Source organism: Seriola dumerili, unplaced genomic scaffold (genome assembly GCF_002260705.1).
Source record: "Seriola dumerili isolate Sdu_G_001 unplaced genomic scaffold, Sdu_1.0 BDQW01000409.1, whole genome shotgun sequence".
Classification (NCBI taxonomy): domain Eukaryota; kingdom Metazoa; phylum Chordata; class Actinopteri; order Carangiformes; family Carangidae; genus Seriola; species Seriola dumerili.
Window position 1 is genome coordinate 2,234,395 of NW_019174664.1, and position 26,034 is coordinate 2,260,428.

The window sequence follows — 26,034 nt, forward strand, 5'->3', positions numbered from 1 at the left end:
TCTGAGGTCAAATGTCAGTCCTCTCATCAAGGCAGGTCATCAGTTAGGATGTCTCTTCCTTGTCACTTGTTTGTCTGTCTGGGGCAGTGGCAGTAGCTTGTTTTACCAGGGCACAAATGACACAAAGATCCACTGTGATCATGCAGCATTTACTGTTATTGGAAACTTTGTGGTTGTGAGAATGAGTTAAACAGAAACAGATAAACAGAGCAGTTAAACAGCTCCCCACTCTTTGTGACGTCACTCACTCTAGCTGTGAATATTCAGCCATATACACACTAATGTAAAACTCTGGAAAGGTTCAGAAACGTTCATGAAACTTAATAAAAACTATAAATGGGATTTCTATGGATGTTAAGATGACTTTGTTACCTATACTGTTCCATAAGATCGAGAATATCACTCACTATATGATTTTATCCTTCGGCTGACAGCACTAGGTGACCCGGTCCAGGTTGGTCCCATCAGTCCTACCAGGCATCACGGCCAAAATCATATTCATAACCATTGTGTGTTACCACCTTAACATGTTTGCCATTTCTGCTCAGATGTAACCTCAATGTTGTGTTTACAGCTTGTTTCTGCTGCCCCCAAGTGGGAAAAATAAAATCAGTTAGTGCAGGTTGAATTCCAACAAAAGCAACAGAATGACCCAAAAACCTCAGATCTGTATGTATGATTTATTTTATTCAACCATTAAATCACTTATACAGGACTTTAGAAACATCCAGATCATCATCCATCACAATGTATATTTCCCCAGCAAAGGTTCACATTCCAGCACCATACACACAGATTTTTTCTTATTACAAACATTAGAATATGCTCTGTGCACTAAAAATGAAAACACTACTGAATGTATCTTATTTAAACAATCCTTACATGTGAAATCTGAATTAAAATTATTATAGTTATGAGGCCACAACATATCTTCAGATATCAAATCAAAAGGGTATAGAAAGCAAGCTAAATGCATAGAGATGTACAACACTACAGTACTTATCATTCATTTATCTATCAAAAGAAAACTTTCTAAAACTTAAATATTTCATAAATTTGGAGAGGGCTAGGCTATAGTGTGTTTCATATTTACATCATCCCATGTGTGTAGACCACCAACCTGTGCCATAAGGAAAAGATTTCATAGGCTACAGGCCACATTAAAAATGAAATGCCCAAGCAGAAATGTGGATCTACAGTATGTACATAAAATACAGTTTGGATATTTGCAATAGACATCAGTGTGTGGGGAAGTGCATCTTTTGGTGCTGTTTACATGAGTTTGCTGGTGAAGATATGTGAAAGCCACAAAGGTGTAGAGAGTGGATGTTACAGTGCTTTTCAGGGCAGGTGAGGCAACCCACTGAATGACAACAAATATACGATAAAGATCTATTATGTACAATAATTAACAACCAATTATGGAATGATTAAAATGTTTTTTTGACTGCTGGGTTGGAGTTGTCCTCATTAGATTATGATTATTACTATATTTCCTCACAACTGACCTGTGTGTGTGTGTGTGTGTGTGTGTGTGTGTGTGTGTGTGTGTGTGTGTGTGTACACAGCTAAATGTGCTCTATACAACGCTGTAATAGATATGAACATATGACACAATTCCACACATTTCCATTTCAAAAACATCAAGTAATCCATCAGCAGTACTTCAGTCTCTCTTCAGTGACAGTTTCCACACTGAGTAAAAAAAAGAAAAAGAAAACAACCTCAAAATATTTGATTTAGTGACAGTGAAATATCACTGTGAATAATAAAGTGCTGCTAAAAAGATAGACTTTCCTCAAACAATGTATTTAAAGAGAAGAAACAAGTGATACAGCAGTCACAGACAGCAGCTAGGCAAAGTAAGCCAGATGTTTTTTTTCCCCCACCAGCTACTGTATACAACATAGTACACAACTGAAAGACAGAGAAAGAGAGAGCTACACAATACTGCAGAATTCAGTGTACAAGGTACAGAATGAGCCTCGCACCAGAGCATTAAGTGTCCACCTCCTATGACATATAATGGACCTCAAACGGGTGACAAGCACTTTCAGGATAATGAAAGCCTTTCCAAACGCTGAAGTTCATTTTGGTCCCCTTTATTTCTTTTCTTTTTTCTTTTTTTTTTTTTTTTCCTTCTCTCACTCTTCTGAAGATGTTTTGTAGTTTTCACAGAGGAACAGCATGCAGCTCCTGTTTGTGTGAAAAGATCCAGACAGCTTTCAGGCCAATTCACCTGACTTTGAAAGCTCCACAGGTAATCTCAACTCATAGACACTTAAAAAAAGTGAAGATCATCCACTGACAGAAGCTTTCAGTCTCGATCAGGCGGATCTGACCTGGAACTGCTCCGGCGTGATAAGGCTGAAAGGCTGAAAGGCTGAAAGGCAGCCGAAGCTTGATTGTTTTAGACAGGCACTTAAACTCACAAATGTTCTGGATTTTGCAAGGCAGATTTTTGGTTTCGTGGCTGCTGATTGTGGGTGGGTACTTATCTCATGTCATAGTAAAATGGGTGGATGATTTATTTATTTGACTTCACTGCCAAGTTCAGCGCGACTGTGCAGACGCTGTTCAATCGTGCACAGACCCAGCATTAATTCCATCAGCTGTCCTGTTAAAAAGGAATGGTGTAAAAAAAAAAACATGAATGATGAATGAATAAATCTCTTGATATATTATTTGGGCAAAGCTTTGTCTTCATGACAAATATAAATCAGATTAAAAATGACAAAAAATGTCAATAATGACAGTGACAATAACAAGTAAAAATGGGTATAATATGTAGAGTGTTACCATTAAAATTTCATGAAGCAAAATTAAACTTCTCACAGTAAAACACAAACATATGGGAGATTGTGTACTCAGTAACTTAAAAAGGTGCAAACATAAACTCATTCTGTTTTTAAGGGCAGTGCCCCATCTGGTGGAGAGAGACAAAGTCGAGCTATGCAGCATCTACAGTGCTAGGGTCTACAGTGATACAGCATTACAGTATGATCAACACAAACAGGTATTTTTTGCACAGTGAACAGATCTCTACAGCTACAGTGCTGACTGTAGCAAACTGACTGTGTTGTAACAGGCTACAAAGAACAGAGCATAAGCACGTCAGTAATATATTCAGTGAAAAAAAGTTATTTTAAAAAAAGGTTGGTTGGTTGATGTAGACACTCCTTTTCCTTCTTTAAAATATTAAAAATCTTCCCCATCTATCCTCAACTCCCCTCTCTACATCCGCCAGGCGACATAGTGCCCATTGAGTTTTTGTTTCTTTGAGTGACATAAGAGGGGCAGCAGAAGACGTCATGTTGGAGAATCACGCACAACTGTTGGTTTGGTTATGACGCCTGAAATGTGGTGACAGTGTGATAATTATTCTACCAAAGGACCTGTCTACTTCTAGTTAGTAGACCTTTCTCGTCCCTCCTCGGTCTGAGAAAGAGTTTGTTAGAAAGTTAAAAAAACAAAAACAAAACAGTCACTCAGAGCTGAGAATCAGCTCCCAGGCTGTTGAGCTCCTCCGGCGAGTGCTTTTCTGCCCCTGTGGCGGCCGTCTGGCGGAAGCCGGCCGTGATCTCGTCAAACGTCCGGCCCTTAGTCTCTGGGACTTTGAAGTAGGTGAAGACGAAGAAAATGAGCAGCAGCACAGTGAAGATAACAAACACGTAGGGGCCACAGATTTCCTGTAAAGAATCATCAGAGAAGAAACAGAAATTCAGTGGAGTCCTACTAGACTTCAGCGTCACATCATCTGACAGTGAGTATGCAAGAAGGATTTATTTTACTTGGAAACATACACCTCAAACATAGAGAGAAAGACAACATGTGATCTTCATTTTATTTTTAGAAGTTTGATAGGTTGAATTTTTTACGTATCTGGGAACTAAGCATCACATCCCGCTTTGTGGTCAGCTTCTTTACTGCACTGTGAGCGAATGATTTTCAGTGTGAAAATGGTTGATGATCAAGTTGCTCAGTCAATTGAAATATAACACATGCTGTTTTTTTGTGAATTGGCCTGATGATGGGGTAAAAGAGCACAACCCAAAATTCTATGACTAATGGTGACTGGTTATTGTGAACGGCTAGTTGTGGACTGATCGCAAACATAAATCAAAAATTTAAATTTGACAAATTTGATTTTAAAATCAAAGGTTTTTGGTCCAGCTGTAATGTTGCCATCCTCTGGCTGATTAGTGTAATTCAGTTATTTGCCTCGAACACACTGAACCATCACTTTAATTTCTGCTAATACTGTCTAATTGCTAATTGTGAAAGTTGTTCTCCTATAACTTATTAAGGCCATGTAATGACATGAAAGGAAAAGCAGATTATGATTTGATCAGTCACAACTTGAAGCTCTCAGTCTGGCCTTAACTGGTCAGAACAGAAGAGTGAACACTGTGTGATCACTGGGTCAGTGTCTGTTTTAAGCAGGTGGAATGGACGCGACAAACCCAGCCATCTTCTTATACAGTTAGCATAGTAACACTTTTTCCGAAGGTCTGTAATTTCATCATAAGAGAGCAATGGTATCTAGTATTAATTATAGGTAAAATACTGGATATTGCGTTTCTAACTGTTGTCCTTCCAGTGAATTCTTTCAAATGAATTGCTATTTTAATTTAAAGAGTTTCCACTGATTAATGAATGTTTGAGTATTTACAATGGAGCCATTCTTATCCCTCTGAAAACAATTGCTTGTAAATTTAACTATAAATCCTAACTAAAAGAACTTTGCCTCATTTTCCGTATAATTCAAACCAAATTACATAATTCTTTCCAAAAAGTTCCTAAGAAATAACACACCCATAAAACAGTGTCACTTCACAAACACAGATGTTAGATCCAAATGTTTTCTCTGGTCGTTTTTTTCTACTGACCTCTATATACTGGAAGCTCATTCCCACAATGAAGTTGGCAGTCCAGTTGGACAAACCAGCCAGAGCAATGGCTGAAGGCCTGGGTCCCTGCGAGAACAACTCTGCCACGATGAACCAGGGGATAGGACCCGGTCCGATCTCAAAGAACGCGACGAAGGCAAAAATGGCCACGATGCTCAAATATGACATCCACTTGAGCTTCTCCTACAAGGACAGAACACAAGAAAACAGATTGCTTACCATCATTTTTAACACAATCACTGACATATCTAAGTTGGCGTAAGCAGGTGTTTGTTGACCTACCAGCAGAGCCGAGGCAATTGTCATCAGGATGGCAGATCCAGCCATTCCCAGCAGCCCCAGCAGGTGCAGAGACCTACGTCCTGCACGTTCGACAACGAACAGCTACAATAAAAAAAAAATTTAAAATTAAAAAAAAAGATTCTCACATTGTGTGACTGCAAAGGGATTTCTGAAATATGCACTGCAAGAACACACAGAGTAATTACTAATTTACTGCCTCAGATACGTCCAAAAACAACAATCAAGTCTCTCGAAAAGTACTGAATCATTTCTGGGTGAAGTTATTCCTATAACTTGTTGCTTAACTAGCTTTTTTTTTTTTTTTATCTTTACTGTTATGACGATTTCAATTTCACAAAATACTTTATTCTGTACTCACCGACACCACAGTAAAAGCTGTATTAACAACACCGGCTCCAATGGTGGCATAGATGGGCTGCTGAACCCCAGCTTTCGCAAAGATTTTGGTGGAATAGTAGAATATCTGAAAGTACAGCAGCCACAAAGAATAAACATGAGATGGTTTTCTTTTTTTTTTCTTTTTTTTTTAAGTTGACATCTAGGTATGCTTAGGATCTGAAACTCACAGCGTTGATGCCAGACAGTTGCTGGGAGAGCTGCAGGATGATGGCGACAATGAGCGGCTGGCGGTAGAGGGGTGACTGGATAAGCTCTATGATGGTCACCTTTTTCTCCCTCATCATCTGCCGGCTCTCTTCCTTCATCTCCTGCATGTCAGCGCTCACATCTGTCGTGCCTCTCAGCTTCTTAAGCACTAAAATGTGCAGCGAAAGAGCAGATTGTTAACTACGCAAGCTACACTATTTCTTTTACCCAGTTTGGCCACGTGTTTCTTCGTCATTTTGTTTTCTTTTTGAACATTTCAGAAGCCATTTGGAATCTGTGATAAATCTTGAAACTTGAGAGTTGTTTTGAATTTTAGCATAAAAAAAAGTATCCGTGAACACACAGCTCCACTAGATAAAAAAAAAAATTTAAGTGGTTATAACTAATAATGTCAACTTCATGTGTGTGAACTCACCAGTCTTGGCCTTGTTCTCTTCGTTCTTGTTGATGAGCAGGAAACGGGGGCTCTCGGGGCAGAGAGGCAGCAGGACGCACTGTATCACGGCTGGGATGAAGATGAAGCCCAAGAGGAGCGGCCACAAGCTTTCGTTGCCCATGATCGACTCTATTCCAAACACCTAAAAACCAACCCAGACACACACAACCCAGACATGAACCACCTGCAAAGCATCTAGAATGCATCTGCGAGACTTCACTATCCACATTGCAGTATCAAAAATCAATTTACTGGAAAAGTGAAGTTATCCACCAACCTGTGCGATGAGGATGCCGACGACAATGCCCAGCTGGTGCAGGGTGCCCAGGGCTCCTCGTAGAGATGTTGGGGAAACCTCACCTACATACATGGGCACGAAGCCCGTGGAGAGGCCGGAGTAGAGGCCGACCACAAAGCGACCAATGATCAGCATTTCCCAGGAGCTCCCCATCTTGGAGAAGCCCATGAGAGCAGCCGCGATGAAGGACAGGATGTTAGCCATGAGCATAGAGTTCTTCCTGTAGACATCAAAGAACAAGTTAAATTTAAATTTAACAAACTGAATTCAGACAGGCTGTCGGCAAAACTTACATTTACAGATTTGTATGCTGACATTTGATTCATCACACTGTTCTGTGATGTGTATTTTACTTGAGTCTTTCTCTTGTGATTGTCATTGTTTTTTCTGTGCTTTTTGTGTTTGTGTTTTTCCACAGAAAATCTGAAATTATGACTTTTCCAGAAAGGATTGTATTCACTTATTACCTTCCTAAGCTGTTGACGAAGAGTCCGACGGAGAAGGAGCCTATGATGCCACCGACAGAGAAAATGGAGACAGAGATGGACCAGATGGCTGTTAGGGAGTTCTTGGTGATGGGCTCTTCATAGCGCTGTGACCACGTGTCATTAATGAAGGCCTCAATGATCTGCAACAGTTAAAATAAAGAGACAAATTTTTAATGTTTTTGTACAAATAAATAAGAAACTTGCCGTGAGCTGGCTGTGCTGACAGCATTCCACACTCGACTATGAATTTGATTATGTTTTATCATTTTCCATAATCAAACACAATCACAATTTGAACTTGGGGGCAGAGAATTATCATTATAGAAGTGGTATTATGTCACAGTTTTAATTTCACCATTACAGTTATTACAGCTTTTTGTTTTCCTCTTTTTCTCTTGCTCAGGCCCATATGTTGAGCTTGTTGCTGTGTGACCAGCTGATGGCAGCAGCAATGTATAATCATAACCATTTCCTGGTAACCAGGAAGTTTACCAGCAATGATTAAGTGCCAAGTTTTTTGTCCCACCCCCCTCGCTCTCCATTATAGGCGACTATGTTGACAAACACACCCAGAAGAGACGGTGACCAGGTTTCAGCAGAAGAGCCTGTCTCTGTTTATGTGTGCGTCATAGTGACACATCTCAAATGATTCAGAAAGGTCACCACCCTGTCTGCAGCCTCCAACAACTCTTGTGACTTCAGCAGTATGTCTCTGACCCCCCACTAACACCACTGCTGTTACCAAATGTTAAATCTATCTCTGTCATGTGCCTCTGCGATAATGTAACATCACCCTTTTTTGTTGTGAAACACTTGGCTTTTGGCCTAATGTCAGAGCTCTTGATGTACTAGAACGCAATGATGGCATGTGGAATAAATACTCAGCAGTGTCCTAATGAACCAGTTAGGAATGGTAAGGCTGTCAGTTGTCAAGGGCTTTCCTGTGGTGCAGGAATACATATGGACACTTTGACGACGCTCTTAACACATATCCACTATCAACTTCAACCCACAGGACCTCACTTAGTGATAACACAAGTGTATCATCATATACCGTACCGTACCCCTGACCTTCACTTTCACATCTACCCTTTAAAACCTGTTCTATTTAGAAGAACTGATCTCTGGGTTTATACTTTTGCAAGGAAGGATATAGAGAGCTGACATGAAACTGCAACTTCCAGTTTCTATTCCAGAAGTCAAAAACACTCCCTCAAAATCTCACTGACATTTGTAACTACAGGCTTGGAACAGAACCTTTCTCAACAATATGTTGTGTAACTTGCTTCATTTGTTTAGATACAGATGTTAGTTTTAATTAAACAACATCAGATAATTTTTCAAAAACATATGTTTTTTAAGGGCCTTTAACATACATACACCATTTCCCATAAGCCTCAGATGTTCCCAGACTACATGTCCCAGCTCATGATCGAGCAGGGGTGTCCCGTTTAGCTCAGACATATCTGTAATAACAGCAGGGCAGAGAGGACTGAGTGTTGTAGACTTCAGAGATAACAACCTGAGAGTCGAGAAAATGACTTTAGAAGAGGTTTCAAACAAAGTTTCGATGCCACAACTACCTGCACTGCTGCACTTGTAAATTTTTTTTCATGGGAGCTGTAGTTTTTTCTTTTTTCTTAACTTATTAAAAAAATAAGATTTCATGTCGATTGTTGATGTTGATGAAAATTTTCCATCCACTACTGTTATGTGAATATTAGGAGTTGGCTGCTTGAGATTAAGAGTTGGTGACGCCAGTCGGGTGCCACTTAACCACTGCAGAAGAAGAGGGTGCAACGAGACTATGTAATTAAAAGAGTGTCAGTCTGAGAGTTTCATCTGCAGCCGTTTTTAGTCTCTTCAGTGGAGCCGAAGCTTCAGTGTAGATTTAATTCACAGGCTCCTTTATAATTATTTCATAGCTACTTTTTACAGGCAGTGTACGGGGTCTGAAGTATCTTTGTTCCAGACATCTGAATTGCCGCCTCGATCTCAAATACAATGAATGAAGTGAACCGAAACGGCAATTCAGTATTTATCAGCCTGCAATGCCAAAGTGATGAACTGAATGGCTGATCTTGAAGAGTGGCATCATTATTTTGTGTTCTCTCCCCCAGTCTAATCCGAATGGGCTGTGCAGTCCAAACCACCAGCTGGCCCAGACCGCACAATGAAACAAGCCATCTATTCATGCTGTCAGACTGTCAGCATATGCTGTTGAAACTGGCTGGTGGCCAGATTGTCAAGGTGAGCAATTTCTTCAGCACGCACACGGAGCAAATAAAATAATTCTAACAAAAGAAACATCATGTTTCTTGTTTTCAGGGCAATTTATACTTTTTTACAAAATGGTCTTGAATTTTAAGTACGTCCAAAAAATAATCATGCCCCACAGGAAGCAATATGAATTATATTTTTTAATGTATTGCTTCAGGAGGCGCAACGCACCTAAATGAATAGCTGGAAACTCAAAGAAGTAAAACCCTTCAAAACAGCAGAAAAGTGTATTTCAGGAAACTGTAGAAGGCCTAAAACTGAGTACCAAAGATATTCCCAATATTTAACATGGAGAAAAAAGAAACAGAGAAACAAATGAGTTCCTTGATTCCATGACTTGTGGAATAAGGATAGTAAGCGCATGCTGAAGCAGGTGGACTTGGGGGAGGAGGAGGACAGCACAGCGAGTCCTTGAAACAGTGTGTCCAATCAGAGACGCTCCAACACCGCAAGGCCTGCGTCAAAGACATGAGCAGCATCACTTCACTGCAGCCTTTATCACACACTGGAGCACAGAGGGGAGACGTGCCGGTGATAATCTGAAGTGTTGTTGCTATATAAAAGTTGCATTTGCACAGTTATAGCCTCTTAAGTGGTCGTGAACTAATAAAGGATTAAGATCCTGTGTTGAGTAACTTTTTTTCTGCACATGCAGTCATGATCTGTCTTGAACACGTGTCGCAGCTCAGACCTGGGAGTTTGAGTGTGTGAGAGACTAAAGCTGAGTATTGGGAAGGGGACACAGAGCCAAGAGGGCAGGCTCATACAAGCCCAGTGTGTAACAGTCGACATTTTCCCCGCCTCCCCCTCACTGTGCAGCCCCTCACTCAGCCACTCACAATGCACTCGCTGCATGAGCTCCATGAAGAGGAACACGTGCCATATTCATGGGGGAGTAAAATCTTTGCCACAATAACAACTTCAGTTTTCCTGGGGCAAAATACAAGATTAAATCATTATGAAACACCTATAGGTCTTGATTACTTTCTGGCAAGTAGGGACAGACTTAGAGCCGCACTGATCAGCTGATTAATAGAAAAAGCCATTATTCTGAAAATATTCATTTATATTTCAGCTTCTCAAACATGAGGATTGGCTGCTTTCCTTTGTTTTATTTTATTTTAAACTGAATATCTTTAGGTTTTGGACTGTTGGCCAGGCAGACGTTTTAAATTGATTTGTCTAGAAAATAATAGGCAGATGAATCAATAATTGAAATAATTGTTATTTGCAGCCCTTGACAAACTTTACTCATTTATATACATACTCTACACAACATCTCAAAAGGCTTCCTAATACTGAGTTTCATCACTATTGTTATTGCACAATCCATGACAACTGGACAACTTTTGCACTAATTTCTCACACTCTGAAATTCCCTCTTCAACATCGGCTACCCACTACTTCTCTTTCTGACTGAAGAAGAAATGCATACGAGATCATATCTTCACCCAGACTATCTCTTCTGTTTATTTCAACATATTTTACTCTTACTCAATACAATAATAATAATATCTCCCCACTTTTCAGAGACATCTGATGAAAGCTGTTCTCTTTAACGAATGGTCCTTCACATCAAAGTGCAGGGTAGCTTTGACAGTATGATGATAGTGGACGAACAGTCCAGGCTGTCCTCAACACCGCAAACACCTGTGAGTGTAGCTCACTGTGACAGTCTGTCTCTAGTAAACTGAGGACTCATAGTGTGTCAAAAGGGAAATAAAAAGAGCAGGCGGAGCTCTGGCCTATCTGGTGACACACCTGTGACCTGTGAGACAGCTGTGTAGCTGCAGGGTGTGTTCAGACCAACGCAAACTGGGCAGACAAGTTACTTAGTCATAATGCAATATAGACAATCCCAAGGAAATTAATTTTTTATTGTACCTGTCTGTTAATAAAACCTACTGTAGATTTAGTCTTCAGGGGGTATGAAAACATCTTTTCTATTACCTTGTTTTGTTATGGGGATAGGTGACTGTCTAGCTCCTACATTTAATTTCCTCTGAATGTCTATGTCTAGATTTTCCCAGCCTGTTAGCTGGTGAGCAGAGGTCCATGTTTGGTCATGGACACACTCTTTTACACAGGAATTGCTCAGACTCTGTTAATACAGATGTCCTTGGACCTTAGCCTAAATGTAGCTATTATTAGCTACATTTACCCCCCTTCCTTGCCCTCCACTTTCTGTCTTCTTCTCCAATCCAACAAGTGACTGAAGAGCAAGCACGGGGACTATGTTGGCAGGGAGGGTGATGTACTGTGTGAATAATAGTATGCAAATACTTCACACTCAGGACTAATAGTGTCCCAATCGGCTAAAACAAGCCTTACAATTGTTACGGAGACGCTGCTTGAGCCGTAATGTATTGCACACTGGCGGTAACTCACCTTTTGGGGGGCATTGATGACACCAGTGTTGTAGCCAAACTGCAGAGAGCCGATCACAGCTGTTCCAACACTCATCAACAATGGGAACGTTATTTGCTGCAAGTGAACAGAGGGTAGAGGAAACACTGTCAGTGAAAAGACCAGCTTGACCAGTTTATCAACATTTTATCCAGTCAACAAGTGGATTCATATTTCTAAGAGCTGGAGTGAGTGCAAATAGTATGATTAATATCTGCAACATTTTTGTGGTTGGAAAAGAAGTTCTACTTGACTATCAAACCCCTTCACATGTTTTTAGGACAAAGCATCCACTATTTCCTTGTATCACTGACTGTGGTTTTTACCCTGGAAAGTTCAGGCTGGGCAGCCTCTAATTTTAACTTCACCATGTGTTCATAAACCATATAATGAATGCACTGTGAAAAATATCCTGAAATATCTTGAAAATAAAAGGTATCAAGCCACATTGTGCAACGTGGCGAAAATGGATGGCTCATAAAAGATGCAATGTGACACCTGAATGGATGGGCTCACGAGGAACAGGGAAGTGTTGGAGAAAAGTATCTAGAAACTCTCAATGGACACAGCCAACTACTCAGACCGACACCTGTTCCAAGAAGCATGAGTTATAAGGACAACATTTCCAGTGTAAAATCCTGTCTCCATCCGTCTTTCTCTATCAGTTGATTTCATCTAGATAACTGAGTTAATCTGCTTCCAGTAACAGGTCCAGGTCAGACCCAGGTGTTTTCATGTTTTATGGCACGTTATTGTCTGTGTTCCTGGTCCTGTTATTGCAGAGTTCATTTTAAGCTTGATCTCAGTAGAGCCCAGTAGATTAGTAGAGATTTTCCTCATACCAAAAAGTTAATAAACCAGAGCGAAGTATGTCGCTGTGTATTTCCTCTTTCTCTTCTCAGACAGACAAACAGCCTCGAGCCACAATTTACCTTTCTGTTGCTGTTCATCCAAATCCACTATCATTTCTACTTCTACTACTCGTAATTCTGGGACGCTCTAAGTGTGTGAGTTTGGATGGAGAACTATGAGTTTGCGCATGTACATCACATACTCAGATTTATCCACCTGAGAGTACACGTACTTCAGATTAAATTTAGAGAAAAGCAAACTATTTCCATCTTTAATATCTTGAAATTAGTCATCATGTCTGGATGATTAAAGTTTTGCCTTACTGTCCTGTGATTCACACCAATCCTTTGCCAGTGATTCACACTAGATAGGTTCTTTATGTTATGGCAACAAAGCACCTGACCTTCACCAGGGTTTGTGTCACCTCGAAATCTCTTCTCTTTATCATTGACAAACAAAAAGACCAGAAATGTAACTTCTTCCTAAAAAACTGCCTGGATACAAATACTTTTATTGTCAGGATGAAACCTATAAACTTCCAGTAATTGTTCTTATTTAATCTGTGGACCACGGTGAGAATGAACACAAAGCATGAGTATCTGAAGTCTCTGACCCATCGAGATATCAATTTACTGCATAAACAAACAAGAGCTTGGTAACATGTCATCGAGCAAGCCGCTGAGCAGTTGATACCTGCTTACTGTAACTTATACCTTTACAAATGTGGTATCACTGAATATCAGTTTTAATGGTCACTTATAATATTATTTAACTATTATTCATTTAACATTAACTCATGTTTTCTGACACTTTGGGGCAGCAGAAACAAGCTGCAATCAACACTGACATATTGTCACTTTTTAAGTCGAAATAGATAAATTACACACACACACACACACACTTGGAGTCATGTTTTTGTCAACCTGACGAATGTTATCCTAAAACTTTATCCTACTAGCTCTGTTTTCGGTCTCTGCCAACTTCTGAGGAAAATACCCGGTTCTTTTGCTGCTAAATGCTCCTTTATATTCACTAGATAATTGTGAACTTTGTCTGTCTGCAGACTGGTGTTGAGCAGGCAGTGTACAGTGACTTTGTAAGAGCTTTCTTGCTGAAAACATCTGCCTGCAGCTGAAAAACAACGCTGATGAGAGCGGTGAGGGTGAACCAAAACGGTAAAGTTGTGGTGCCAGAATACCAAAACAAGCTGAGGGGTGCTGAGAAGCTCTGCAGAGCTGAGGGGGAATTAGAGAGCTGGGTGATTATTTCCTGTGGGTTCACCACTGTGACGTAAACCCTTTCACATACAAGTAATCATTTGATCCACTGTTACAAAAAAAAATAATTTTCATCAAAGCTGCTTTAAGTATTCGTTCATTTTTGCTAAGTTAAAAGTGAGTACTGTCATTGTGTCTAGAGGCTGATTCCCTGAAATTTTCATTTAAGTTTCAGATGAAGAAGATAAACAAAAGGAAAGGCCCCACCAGGTTTCATTAAATGGACAGTCTGGAGAAACTATTTGAAAGGATTGTGTGTGCTCCTCTGTAATATCAGCAAAGTGCTGCAGGCTACTTTTAAGTAGTGGTTTTCTCTGACGGAGACATCCAGAGACATCCGAGGTAACACACGAGCTACTTTTTTTCTGTGGGCCAGAATTTCTCCCCTGCATAATGAACAAGGAGGAGAGCAGAAAGAAGAGGAAGAAAAAAAGCTCTGTGTGTGTGTGTGTGTGTGTGTGTGTGTGTGTGTGTGTGTGTGTGTGTGTGTGTGTGTGTGTGTTCGGAGGCGGTCACTCCAACATGCTCAGTTGAAAAAATGGGCCTGGCTAGAAACACCAAAGACCCACCCACACCTCTGAACCAATCAGGTCTCTTGTTGTGGAGGGTCAACAAGTACACGACAGGACTGTTTAGGCACAGTATGTAAACACACACACGCACACACACACGCACACACACACACACACACACACAGAAATACACTTTTCAGGATCGCAGGCTTAAAGGAGCCATGCTGCTGATCTGAAGACCAACCAGGACTGATGTGATTGAGTAAAAGCTGCGGCTCCACTGCTGATCAGAAATGAGGATTCAGTGTTCTACCAGCTGCTTTTTTACAATAAACAGAGAAATCTTGTCTGTCCCCAATGGGAGAAGTCATCACTGGAGTCTGTGTAAGCCCCCTCTCCCTCGCCTCTGGGGAATAGCTGGAATTATTTGCAAAAACTCCCCCTGAAAGTGGATGTTTGAATCCAGATGCAAAAGTGGGGACGGCAGTGTGTGTTAATGTGAAATGAAACACTCCTCTGCGACATCTTTACCTTTAACCTACAAGCCAGGAGGACCTCCCTCAACCTGGCCTAAGTGCACACATAGTGCTTGGACAGGCTAATGTGTTTTAGGTAAACATGTAGTAGTAACTATGTTTAGGGTAATCTTTTAAATGTCATAAACATGTAAAGCTTTCATCTAAAACTGAAGGAAATCCAAATGTTCTGCTGTTGATAAATGGTTGCTGTTTATTGGTCACAGTTAAGATGAATCAGTTTAACCTGCTCTGCACCTTTGTTAAATACCAAAACAAGAACGTAGGTGAGATTAATACAGTTCCCTCTACAAAAGAAGCCGGAGACAGCAGCACAATACAAGACCTCCTCACCGGGGAAACAATGAAGTCACACCCAAAAAAGAAAAAATTAGCCTTGAAGCCACCCCTGTGGCCAGTCCTCATCCAGTGGCTTGGATCTCTATAGTACCTGTCGTGATCCTCGGGGCACGTTTACCTCAACTGCAGCTTTCTGTTGTGTTTACATTTGTAAATGGAGTTTTTGTATTTGTTTACTTACACATGATGGCTTAGTTAGCCATTCGCAACGACCTGGAATTAGACTGCATACCATGCTAATCTACATATAGCTTTAAATCTGATTAGAGGAGTAGGATTTCACTCTGTGAGAATGATTGTGTTTTTATAAAAGCTGATAGCAGATATTAAAAAAGGTCAAATAAGTACAACTGTTTAAATCAAATCATAAAATGTTATCTCAAGGCACTTCACACAGTAAGGTCCAGACTGTACAATATTAAAGAGAGAAATCCAACAGCTCCCACAATGAGCAAGCACTTGGCAACAGTGGAGAGGAAAACCTCCCTTTTAACAGGAAGGAGGCTGTTTGCCTCGACCGGTTGGGTTGAGAGGAGAGACATGAGAAGAGAGAGAGAGAGAGAGAGAGAGAGAGAGAGACTAGAGCTACTGTTGTGCTCAAGCAGTGTCAGACTTGGTTGTTATAATTTACACTTCAGTAACATGGAAAAGTCTATTATTGCCATTAATCCAGCCTATCCAGGTCTCAGTGATTTTTTGTGCCTTTGAATTGGCGACGTAAAAAAGAAAAAGAACTCTATGACTGGCACTGGCAAAATGCTGCCTCAGTAGACAAACTCAGCTGCCAAAATCCACCAGCATTTGGTTGGAGTTTGGTGCTACTTTCGCACCCTTCTCCTGAAAACAAAGATTACCTCTTCCAAGATTGAATCAATGAACAGTGTGGTGCATTTTCCTGACCAAATACATGGGCAATTTTTGCAGGAGTCACGTTAAAAAGGATAATTTTATATAAAAGTATCAGACATAATTGCAAAAGCACTTGGTATGTTGAGATCAAGGGATTCATAAAAGGTAATGTCCTGCTTTTGATGCCTTTACATCATGTAAATGCCTCCTAGAGCCAATAAACATGCATGCAAATGTGTCCATTTTTGCATGTGCAAAGTAAAATGTGATGGGTGTGAGCAGCAATAACACTTTTGATACTAACTTAAGTTGCTCAGCACCACAGCCTCTCAACCATTATTAGGCAAACAGCAACTGATAAAGAGCACATTAATAAAGCACAGGATGCAAAAGAACTCTGTGTAAACATTTACATACTAGCTCACATTCAACCATGCTATCCCTCTTCTCAGTCACATAAACAAACCATAGCAACTGTTGTTGGGTTAGTGACCATACAGTACAATGAGGAAGTTAAAAAGATGAGCAGTTTTCTCCAAATTAAGATATGTGCGACCACAACAGCTTATATGAACCAGTGTTTCACTGTTTATGTTTGAGCCAGGCCTCATCCAACATCCAAAACCTTTTCAAACAAAGTTGATCTTCATGTTCAGTTGATGAGATTCAACAAACATCAAACTGGACTCTGTGTCCTCTCTTTCTAACTCTGAAAGTACTCATTAAATTACTAAATGTGATTCTTTTTACAGTAAAATACATCTACTAATGCTTGAACCCACAGAGAGAAAAACAAAGACACTTTAACTTGCAGTCTGACATGCAAAGTCAGCTGAGAGGGTGTGATGTAAATTCTTTAAAACATGAGGATGTCGCGGTAAACCTACTATTCTAAGAAAAGGACTAATGTTAACAGGAAATTCAAACTGCTGCAAACACTTTTAAGAACTACTGAAGCAGATAAACTTCATATAAATGACAATAAGACTAGATGAGGCAGTTTGTAGGTGTGTTCACGTTACATTATTAGTTCTCTTAAATGTGGGTGGATATCTACTGTTTGGCCAGAGGAGTGTCTGCAATGCTGAATTCCTCTTGTGGTATGTTTTATCAACCCATCTGTGCCTCTTAATTATCAAACAAGGAGGAAAATGACATTTTGTTCAAGCAATAAAGTCAAAATGGCAGCAGACAAATGGAAAATATTAAGGCAAATACGAAACTAGAAAGGAGGTCAATTTCAAGCCCTGGATACTGGAGAGGGTGTATTATTTATGATAGATGTCTCAACAGTAATGAACAAATTCTCAAAGCTTGGTCTACAGTTAAAACATTTACTACTTTATATTACATTACTTTATGACTGGCATTACTAGTTTATTTTTTACTTTTATGTGTTTACTGTTTTACTAGTTTATGACTCAGATCCCGACTCACAGAGGATTCCCACTGAATTAGGCCCAACAGTTTTTATTTTCTGCTAAATAAAAGGCAGAAGCACGCAATTCTGTGATTCAGCTCAGTTCACTTCCTCCTTGCCGGTTTGCCAGCTTCGTTGCAATGGCCTACGCTGCAACCATCACGTCCCTCCACACGTCATCTCTTCAGTCTCAGCTTACACAGCTGTAGGGGAATCCAATATGTGCCCCGAACTCACCTCCACCCTCTTTGCTCTATTCAGCCTTAAAGCCTCCTCATCCTGATCTGAGCTGAGCTGGAGTCTGTTCCCAAATAGTTGTAATGCATATTTTAGCCTTTTTGGTGTCCCAGAGCAGAGTGTAATTCATACCGGTGTCATTAAAGGTATTGAAGTTGTAGCCCATATGTTATGACTGATTTATGCTTATGCTTAATTTGTTGTAGTGCAGTGTTTTTAAGATTTTCTGTTACTGTTTAAATTGTTTTTTCCTTGTGATTGATTAAGAAATAAGTGACAGTATGAAAAATTGCAAAGCAGAACAAAGGCATTGTGTGTGTTTATCTTCACCTGTTTTACATTTCTGGCAAATCTCATCCAGGTACATGTGCAGCTAAAGCTTTCTTCCAAGGGGAGGTATCCCTGATCTCTACAGGAACTGTGGGCAGAACCCCTGATGAATCATGTAATAATATGAAAGGGACAGGCAAATTTGACTATAAAATTTGCCTTAGTTTCTCAAACAAGCTTTTATTAAATTGACTTTACTATGAGTTCTGTTACTGTAAAAGTGTCCTATACTCCTGGTTATTAGTAACCTATATTTGATGAAACAACAAAGACAAATAGCTTAAAGATGCTTCTTTAACTGTATATGCTGCATATACTCTTAGTAAACACAACTGTTAAGTGTTTTAATGTCTTACCTGTGAGGAGCAATGAGACACCAGCCTGTCGGAGTAAAATCCTATTAAAATGTACTTGCAGTTGGGCTCCACATTTGGGATTGTCAGTGTCTCTAACACAAACAATAGGGCTGTGGTGCCTCATTATTTTTCATATATTTTTCACTAGAGACTGTATTTGCAGTTTTTCATCACAATAATATTGATTAAAGGAGGATTTTATGCCTGTGTGAACAGTTGCGATCAATTAAGGTTCGTGCTAAGATTTTTTTGGGGCTAACAGCGGATTGAGACAACCGATCCAAGCCCCCCCCCCTCCTCACTGACAAACAGCTATGAAGAACAGACAGAAATAAGAAGATTATCAATATCATTTCAATACCACTATCATATAACACTATATAACAGTAGAACAAGTAAATACAACAGCATAGAGGTAAGACGTCTAATAACTGTAATTATTAGATGAAAGATTAAAACTTCTTAGAATCTGGATATTTAAAATCTAGCTTACACTGTGAAATGTCAAAGTATAATTTTCTATGTAGCAAATCGAGCAAATCTTGCATCTAGAAATCAGGCAGACTAGATAATCTATCAGTTGCATTTTCAGATACTGTGACCCTATTTAGCTCAGCTAACAAAATGCATGAATCAGACGCAGCTGTCAAAAAAGTAACACCCCTGGTCAGCTGTGATTTTATTAAACCAAACTAGACTCAGTTAGTTTAACTCAGACATTAAATGAGGCCCACAGAGACGGCTATGCCCTGCACCAACCATTTTATTTTATCCAACAGTGATCAGAGGTGTAGATCAGTACAGTGTGCACAAAACCACCCTGTTTCTTTAGAAAGCGAATTAAACATGTGCTCTAGCTTGCTTGTTCATCTCAATTAAAACCCTCCTAGATCTGTTAATCCCAACTTTTGCAGCAAAGCCTCATTATGCCTCATTATGACATGGCTGACAGTTACACTCTGAGACATACTGAAGGGAGGTAGTCATGCAGATGAAAGTAAATCTACTGGACTCGTCTTAAGGAGAGCAGGAGTTGGCAGATTGCTGAAAGGCAGAGGATGGAGAGGAATTAAGCCCATGCAAAGTCTGTACAATGTGAGGCTGGTTGTTGGCTCTGGACTCCCAATCAAAATACCTGTGCTGTCGAGTCTGTCAGGAATCATATGGTCAACTGTATGCTTGACCTCAATTAGCATTTTATTCTTTCTTGAAGAAAATTAGAGGCTGAAGTGAGCTTTTAGACCCAAACAAAGCTTACTGTTGTTCAGCATGAAGCTCTAAGAGGGCAAGAGAGGTTAAGTTAGACGTCATTAATGTCATGTTTTGATGGAGAATCTGTGTAATTAATGTAAATAACTGCATTATCATTAGAATACTGCTGCACTGGAAGAAGCAAAATTAAATTACATTGTGTGAATCTGCACTTCTACCTGAAACAAATGCAAAGTCCAAAAACCTGGCTAGTGACTAGTACGTGCAATCACCACAGAGATGGCCACACCTTACCAAAACAATAGGTGATAAGGCAGGTTTTAATGCAAGCACTGCAAATTAAACCACACAATTAATACATCCCTGAATCTGTTTCACTTCGCTGGAACTCAAACTCTATTTATACTTCTTCTTTCAGTATCAGCGCTTTTTCCTCAAAGCTGAGTGACTTGCTACAATTTCCATGTGCTTCACGTCATCTGCACAGACATAGGCATAACACAAAGCATAAGCCAGGTATGAAAATCCTGACCACGAGATGTTAATCAGCCTGTGCTCAACTACTGTTTAACTACAGACATACACAAACAGCTCAACAATGCTACAAGCAACAAAACAGAAAAAAAAAAAGGCAGTGAAGCAAACAGCCTGGGGTGGGGGCTGGCTTTAATGCCCCAGGTTTGGCAAGTGTCTATTCCCTCAGTGGGCTCTCACGTTCTCTGGAAATCTGCTGTGTTGGTGTCACAGTGGAAACTGGGAACAGAGAGAACCATTCCCATCACGTCCGCAACAAATACGGCCAGCTGAAGGGCCACGATAGCGCTGTACACATGGTGAGAAATAGCATCTAGACATAAAACAACAACAGCTAGGGAAACCACTATGTCAGACTGGGCTGCCCTGTGCTGCTCAGCTGGGTTTAATTGGTCCTACATCAGTGAGAGAGTAGGAGGGGGGAAGAAGAGTCAAGTCTCTGGCGTACGTGCCTCAGTGTAATGCATGTCTGTGTATGTAAGAGTGATCAAAGGCCACAGCAGGATAGAGACAGTTTTATCACACGGAAGATATCTCCTGTTTATTGACTGAGCAAGGAGCCTCACGGTCTAAAAGACACTATAAAGCTTGCATGCAGTGGCAAAATGATGGATTAATTCCCATTGACAGTCTACTTCTGATGTGTGTTTGATACTGAGCGTTACTCAGTTAACAGCTATCTTCATTATTTATTCAACAATAATCACTGATTAAATGTCTAAAAGTAGTGAAAAATCACCCATCACAAGTTCTCAGAGCTTAAGATGATGTTTTCCAATGTCTTCTTTTGTCTGACCAACAGTCCAAAACCCAAAGCACAAGCAGAAACAATTCATTTCTTGATCAGTATATTAACAAATCATAAAAAAAACAACTGCAAAAACACCAAACATTAGATGGATCCAGCTTCTCAAATGTGAGGAATCGCTACTTGTCTTCCTCTTAAATTATAAAAAAAAATGTAAACTGTGAGTTTTGTTAGGACTGTCACGTTGAACTTTATACAAACTATGTTGAGCATTTTTCAATATTTCCTGACATTTTATAAACCAGATGAGTAATGCGAAAATAAGAAATGAAGATTAACTGTTAGTTGCAGCCCTGCTGCGTAAATAATAATACAACAATACTTTAAGTGGACTTTTCTAATACTTTTTACTTTTTCTTATGTAAAAGTTAGAGAAACTTTACTTGGTATTTAGTATTTTTAAACTGTCCTATTGCTACTTCAGAGTGCTACGTCCTTAATGCCCTTACTAAGATACTGTTATTAAGGCTGTTATAAAACACTATATAAATAGCACGTCAAACTTCAGTCGTGTAGCCACAAGCAGGAGCAGACCACCTTACCTACAGCCTGTGGCAGAGGTCAGCAATGAGGTTTAACTATGATAACATGGATACCTTATTTTATTATTTTATAACACTTGATGTTTTAGTGTTGCACATGAGGGGAGATGTCATTTCTCATGTCTGCTGTTTCATTTATGGTTAAACTTAAATACTACTGCTATTGTAGAGAAGGTTCATCACTCCAGGTCTATTACACTGTTACCTGTTTGTGTTTGAGACACAAGCCACTTGCTGATACACGGTCATACTTATTGGGGTTTACAGGAGCCATCATGTCATTTGTGATATTTGTGAATATTTGTGCAGAAAAGCAGGATTTGGTCCACGTGCCGCAGTTTGCCCAACACAGTGACATAACATTGCATCATATCACCTAACACACACGAGGCATTCATACTCATACACTATGACTTAAAACATGCTGTGGAAATAAAAAATAATAATAAAATAAGAAAGCTAAAAAAAAATTTAACGCCAAAACTATTAGCGCCATCTTGAGTGCAGACACTACGTTAAAAAAAAGCACAATAAAGAAGATAAAAGCGACAAATTTTAGTTTAAAACAGACTCCTGAGCGTCAGAAATAGTATTCAACAAATAAAAAGTACGCAACAGATAGCGCAAATATCCTCTGCATCATCGCTGCTGACTCTCTGTCACGGCACATGTGGAAGAAATGTCTCATGAAGAAAAAAAAAAAGAAGTGAACTCGCTGAACTGACTGCTGGACAGCGCGGAACTACCAGCATCGGTAATCAAACAGGTCTGACAGGATTGTTGTGATGAAGTGAGTCACAGATAGGGATATAATTACCTTTCCTGAGTCCATGATGGCAGCACTGCGAGGTAAATATTCTTTCTGGTTTTTCTTTGTCTTCTTTTCTCCTGTCAAAGTTGAATGCGATGGAGGAACTTCCTCTGCTGGGGGGGGGGGGGAGGGTGAGGGGTGAAGGGGGTCTCCTGGTGGTCTGGCTCAGAAGTCAGTCATCTCAAAGGTTAACTTCAAAGTTCAGTCCAGTGTTTTTAAACACAAAGTCTCTTTTTGTTTGTTTGTTTGTTTGTTTTGTCTTGAAAAGCCCACCAGCTTCAGTTGGAGCTCGCCTCTGTTGGTCTCTCCTGCGTCGTTTCTTCCTCAGAGCTGCAGCAGCTTTAATTCACCTCTCCGTGTAAAGTCTTCCGGGATGTAGGCGTTCAGTCGCTGGAGTAGTACCGTCTGTTTTGGGTTCATGAAAACGGCTCTTTGGTGACACGAGCCCGGTGACGGTTAATATAATATAGCTGACGCAATTTTTTTGGGGTGTGACCTGAACCGGAGGCCTGTCCAGGTCCCAGCCAATGACAGAGCACAAGGCTTTACACGTAGGTTAATGATGCAGACAGCTGTGCTGAAAGAAGTATTCAGACTCTTTACTTAAAGTAGCAATAAAAAACCAGTAGTGGAAAGTAACTATTTACATTCACTATATACGGTATAAGGCTATTTTAACAGTTTTGATGTACTTATACTTTACTTGAGTATTTCAACTTTCTGCCACTTTATAATTCTACTGCAGACTCTACTTTCCAGAGGGAAATATCAACTTTTTACTGCACTTCCTTTACTAGTTACTGCAGGTTAAGATGTTATACATAGAAGCCTGTGATGAGTTAATAAAATATAATGCATTGTTACAGTATGCATCACATGCATCAGTAATAATAATCCAATAGCCTGCAGCATTTGGGTAATTTTTTCTGAATAATAAGTATTTATTTATATTGCAATTTTACTACTTTCCCTTAATGAAAGGATCTGGATACTTCCTCCATCACTGGTTATTTAAAATAACATGAATAGTGTATATATTCGGTATAAACATTTATTTATGTCCACTGCTAACCATTGCAACATGTCATATGGTCTCAATTGATAAAATTTTGAATACATTACCACAGTGTGTTATACGAAATTGCATCTATAGTGTAAATATATAATCCACAAATAAATGATGACGATTTAGGTTAAGATAAGACAACTGCAGCTGCAACGATTAATTGATAAATTGATAAATTGATAAATTGATCCATTGACTCTTCAAGCAAAAATTACCCAAATCTTTCAATTTTCAGTCTCTCAAACTGAATATCTTTGGATTTTTTGGCTGTTGGTCCAAAAAACATCATCAGTTGATCAAGAAAATAATCAATTAATGAATAAATTAATGGAAAATGAAAATAATCATCAGCTGCAGTCTTTAACATAACAGATTGATCAGATTGATCACAGAGGGGAAATTCACCATACCCAGCAGTATATAAAGTGATGCACCTGCATCATTAGTGGATGTGTGTGAAGTTCTGCAATTCTGCATTATGAGCACTTTTACTTTTGGTACTTTAAGTATATTATGATGCTAATACTTTTACTTTTAAATCTTAATCCACAAAATCACTAATAAGTACAACTGTTAAATATATGTGGTGGATTAAAAAGTATAATATTTACCTCTGAAATGTAGTGTAGTACAAATATGAAGTAACACAAGTAAAGAAAAAGTTTCTCAAAAGTGTACTTAACAAGAGGGATTCCTATTACTTGGTTACATAATCTCATTACTGATTAACCATTTAGTCTATAATATATTAGGAAATAGTGAAAAATGTTCTATTCCTCATATGTTTAATTTCTCACATTCTGGTGTGAGCTTGTTATTCAACCAAATATTCAAAACCCAAGAATATGTCATGTATTATCTTACGTGACAACAGACACATCAAATCCTCACATTTGAGAAGCTGAAACCAGGGAACTGGTTTGGCATTTTTGCTTGAAAAATGACTAAAACAATATATCCATTGTCAAAATAGGATCAACGAACCAATTAATCGGCTAATCATTGCATCTCTAAACCACAGTACTAGAGTTAGTGTACTTTAGTTACTTTCCACCAATAGAGGAAAAAAAGGGAAAAAAAAAAAATCCATCCATAGTTAATACTAAATGTTCTTACAAATTACACAATTTACTTCTCTCTGAAATGTAGAGACGTATAAAGTAGCATGAAACAGAAATACTCAAGTGTAGGTTCCTCGATTTTGTGCTTATATACCACTGTATTATATATGTTATATCCCAATACTGATAACTACTGGATTACATATGACAACAGAAGAGTATACAGTATGTCTTGGCTGCAAACACTAATGCAAAGTTGTTTTTAAATATATTTCTGATCATTCCCACTTCCACTTTTAAAGATGCCTTTGGAATATAGTGCATATGGTGAATATAACAGATAATTCCATATTCTACTGATTGCTTCTTTTTTATTACCACGTTTGCCTTCAGTTCTCAGCCTTCCAACAATAAGACTGAATCTGTCTACATGTGTGATCTAGTGATCTTTCACCAGCTTGATGATATGACATGTCTGCCCTCCATTCAACCTCTGTCCTGTGATCTGGGATGTTTGTTACCAAAGGCTAAAAAAAACAAATTTTAAAAATGAAAACTGCGCACTACCTTTTGTTTGGGATTTAGGGGAGGTGTCCGGTCTGAGTGTATGTAAAAAAAATTAAGAAAATAATTATGAACACACGAAGGGAAAAGCATGTGTTTGCACAGTGAATGAAAGCACAGAGGCAAGGGAGGGTAACCGGTTGAATTTGTCAAAATTTGTTCCCTTCGTATTTTATCTTCTGCCTTTGAAAGCTTGGGAAAACAATAACAGGGAAATACTCAGGAAGAAGTCGAGTGTGAAACCCAAATGGACAGAATTGTTTTTTCAACAAAATGCCTTAAATAAAGAATTACAAACCAAAAAATATGGCAACAAGTTAAAATTTGGATTTAACAACTGTCACAATGTCACAACAACGTCTCCAGGAATAAACTCATTGTTCTTGCTTATATCATTTCCTGTAAATCATGTCATGCAGTAATGCTAAACAAAACCATGATGGATAGTAATGACCTGGATGAAAATAGAGATTTTGTTGTATGCATGTATTGTTGTATTACATGTAGATCAAATTCATGCACTAAATCTTAAATGATGAGGTTTTCAACCATTACAATGTATTTATCCCCCTATTCTCTACCTATCCAGGAACAACTATCCAATACACAGGAAAAGATGAAGTGACATCATGACTTTACACATGATGCACATGCCTTTTGTTACAAGTGGTGGGGTGTTGGTGTTGAAATGGAAAGAAAATAATCACGATGGTAAGAGGAAGCGCTTCTGCATTCATACAGCAGCAGATGCGAGGGGACAACGGGAAAAAGTGACACATTATGGAACAGTTTGTTTATGTTAGGTTTTAACATGCAAATCCTTTGAAAGCCCAACGAAAACAATAACAGACATTTTTCTGAAACAAAGGCATGGGCGAATGTTCTGAATGATGGTATTGTGCACTATATCAAAAGCTCAGGATGCCAGTCACAAGGAGTCCAAGTTTCTCCTGTTTAGGCAAAGCTGTTGCTGCACAAAAAGCACCTGGCATTATTAACTG

General features: G+C 39.3%; 1 protein-coding gene across 1 annotated transcript; it reads right to left on the minus strand.

Annotated features, from left to right (window-relative positions):
* Positions 1-668: 668 nt before the first annotated feature.
* LOC111233544 (solute carrier family 2, facilitated glucose transporter member 1-like) lies at positions 669-22,786 on the minus strand. Its single transcript, XM_022761385.1, has 10 exons — positions 22,349-22,786; positions 11,710-11,805; positions 7,021-7,181; positions 6,533-6,773; positions 6,235-6,397; positions 5,780-5,967; positions 5,572-5,676; positions 5,193-5,294; positions 4,890-5,093; positions 669-3,689 (listed from the first exon to the last, which is right to left on the minus strand). The coding sequence occupies exons 1-10, from the start codon at positions 22,361-22,363 to the stop codon at positions 3,489-3,491; spliced, it is 1,476 nt and encodes a 491-aa protein (XP_022617106.1). The 5' UTR covers positions 22,364-22,786; the 3' UTR covers positions 669-3,488.
* Between the last annotated feature and the right edge of the window lie 3,248 nt (positions 22,787-26,034).

Coding starts and splice junctions, on each gene's coding strand:
- LOC111233544 (XM_022761385.1), bottom strand. Junction 6,398..6,532: donor TCGGCATCCTCATCGCACAG/GTTGGTGGATAA, acceptor GTTGGTTTTTAG/GTGTTTGGAATAGAGTCGAT. Junction 5,968..6,234: donor AGAGAACAAGGCCAAGACTG/GTGAGTTCACAC, acceptor TGCACATTTTAG/TGCTTAAGAAGCTGAGAGGC.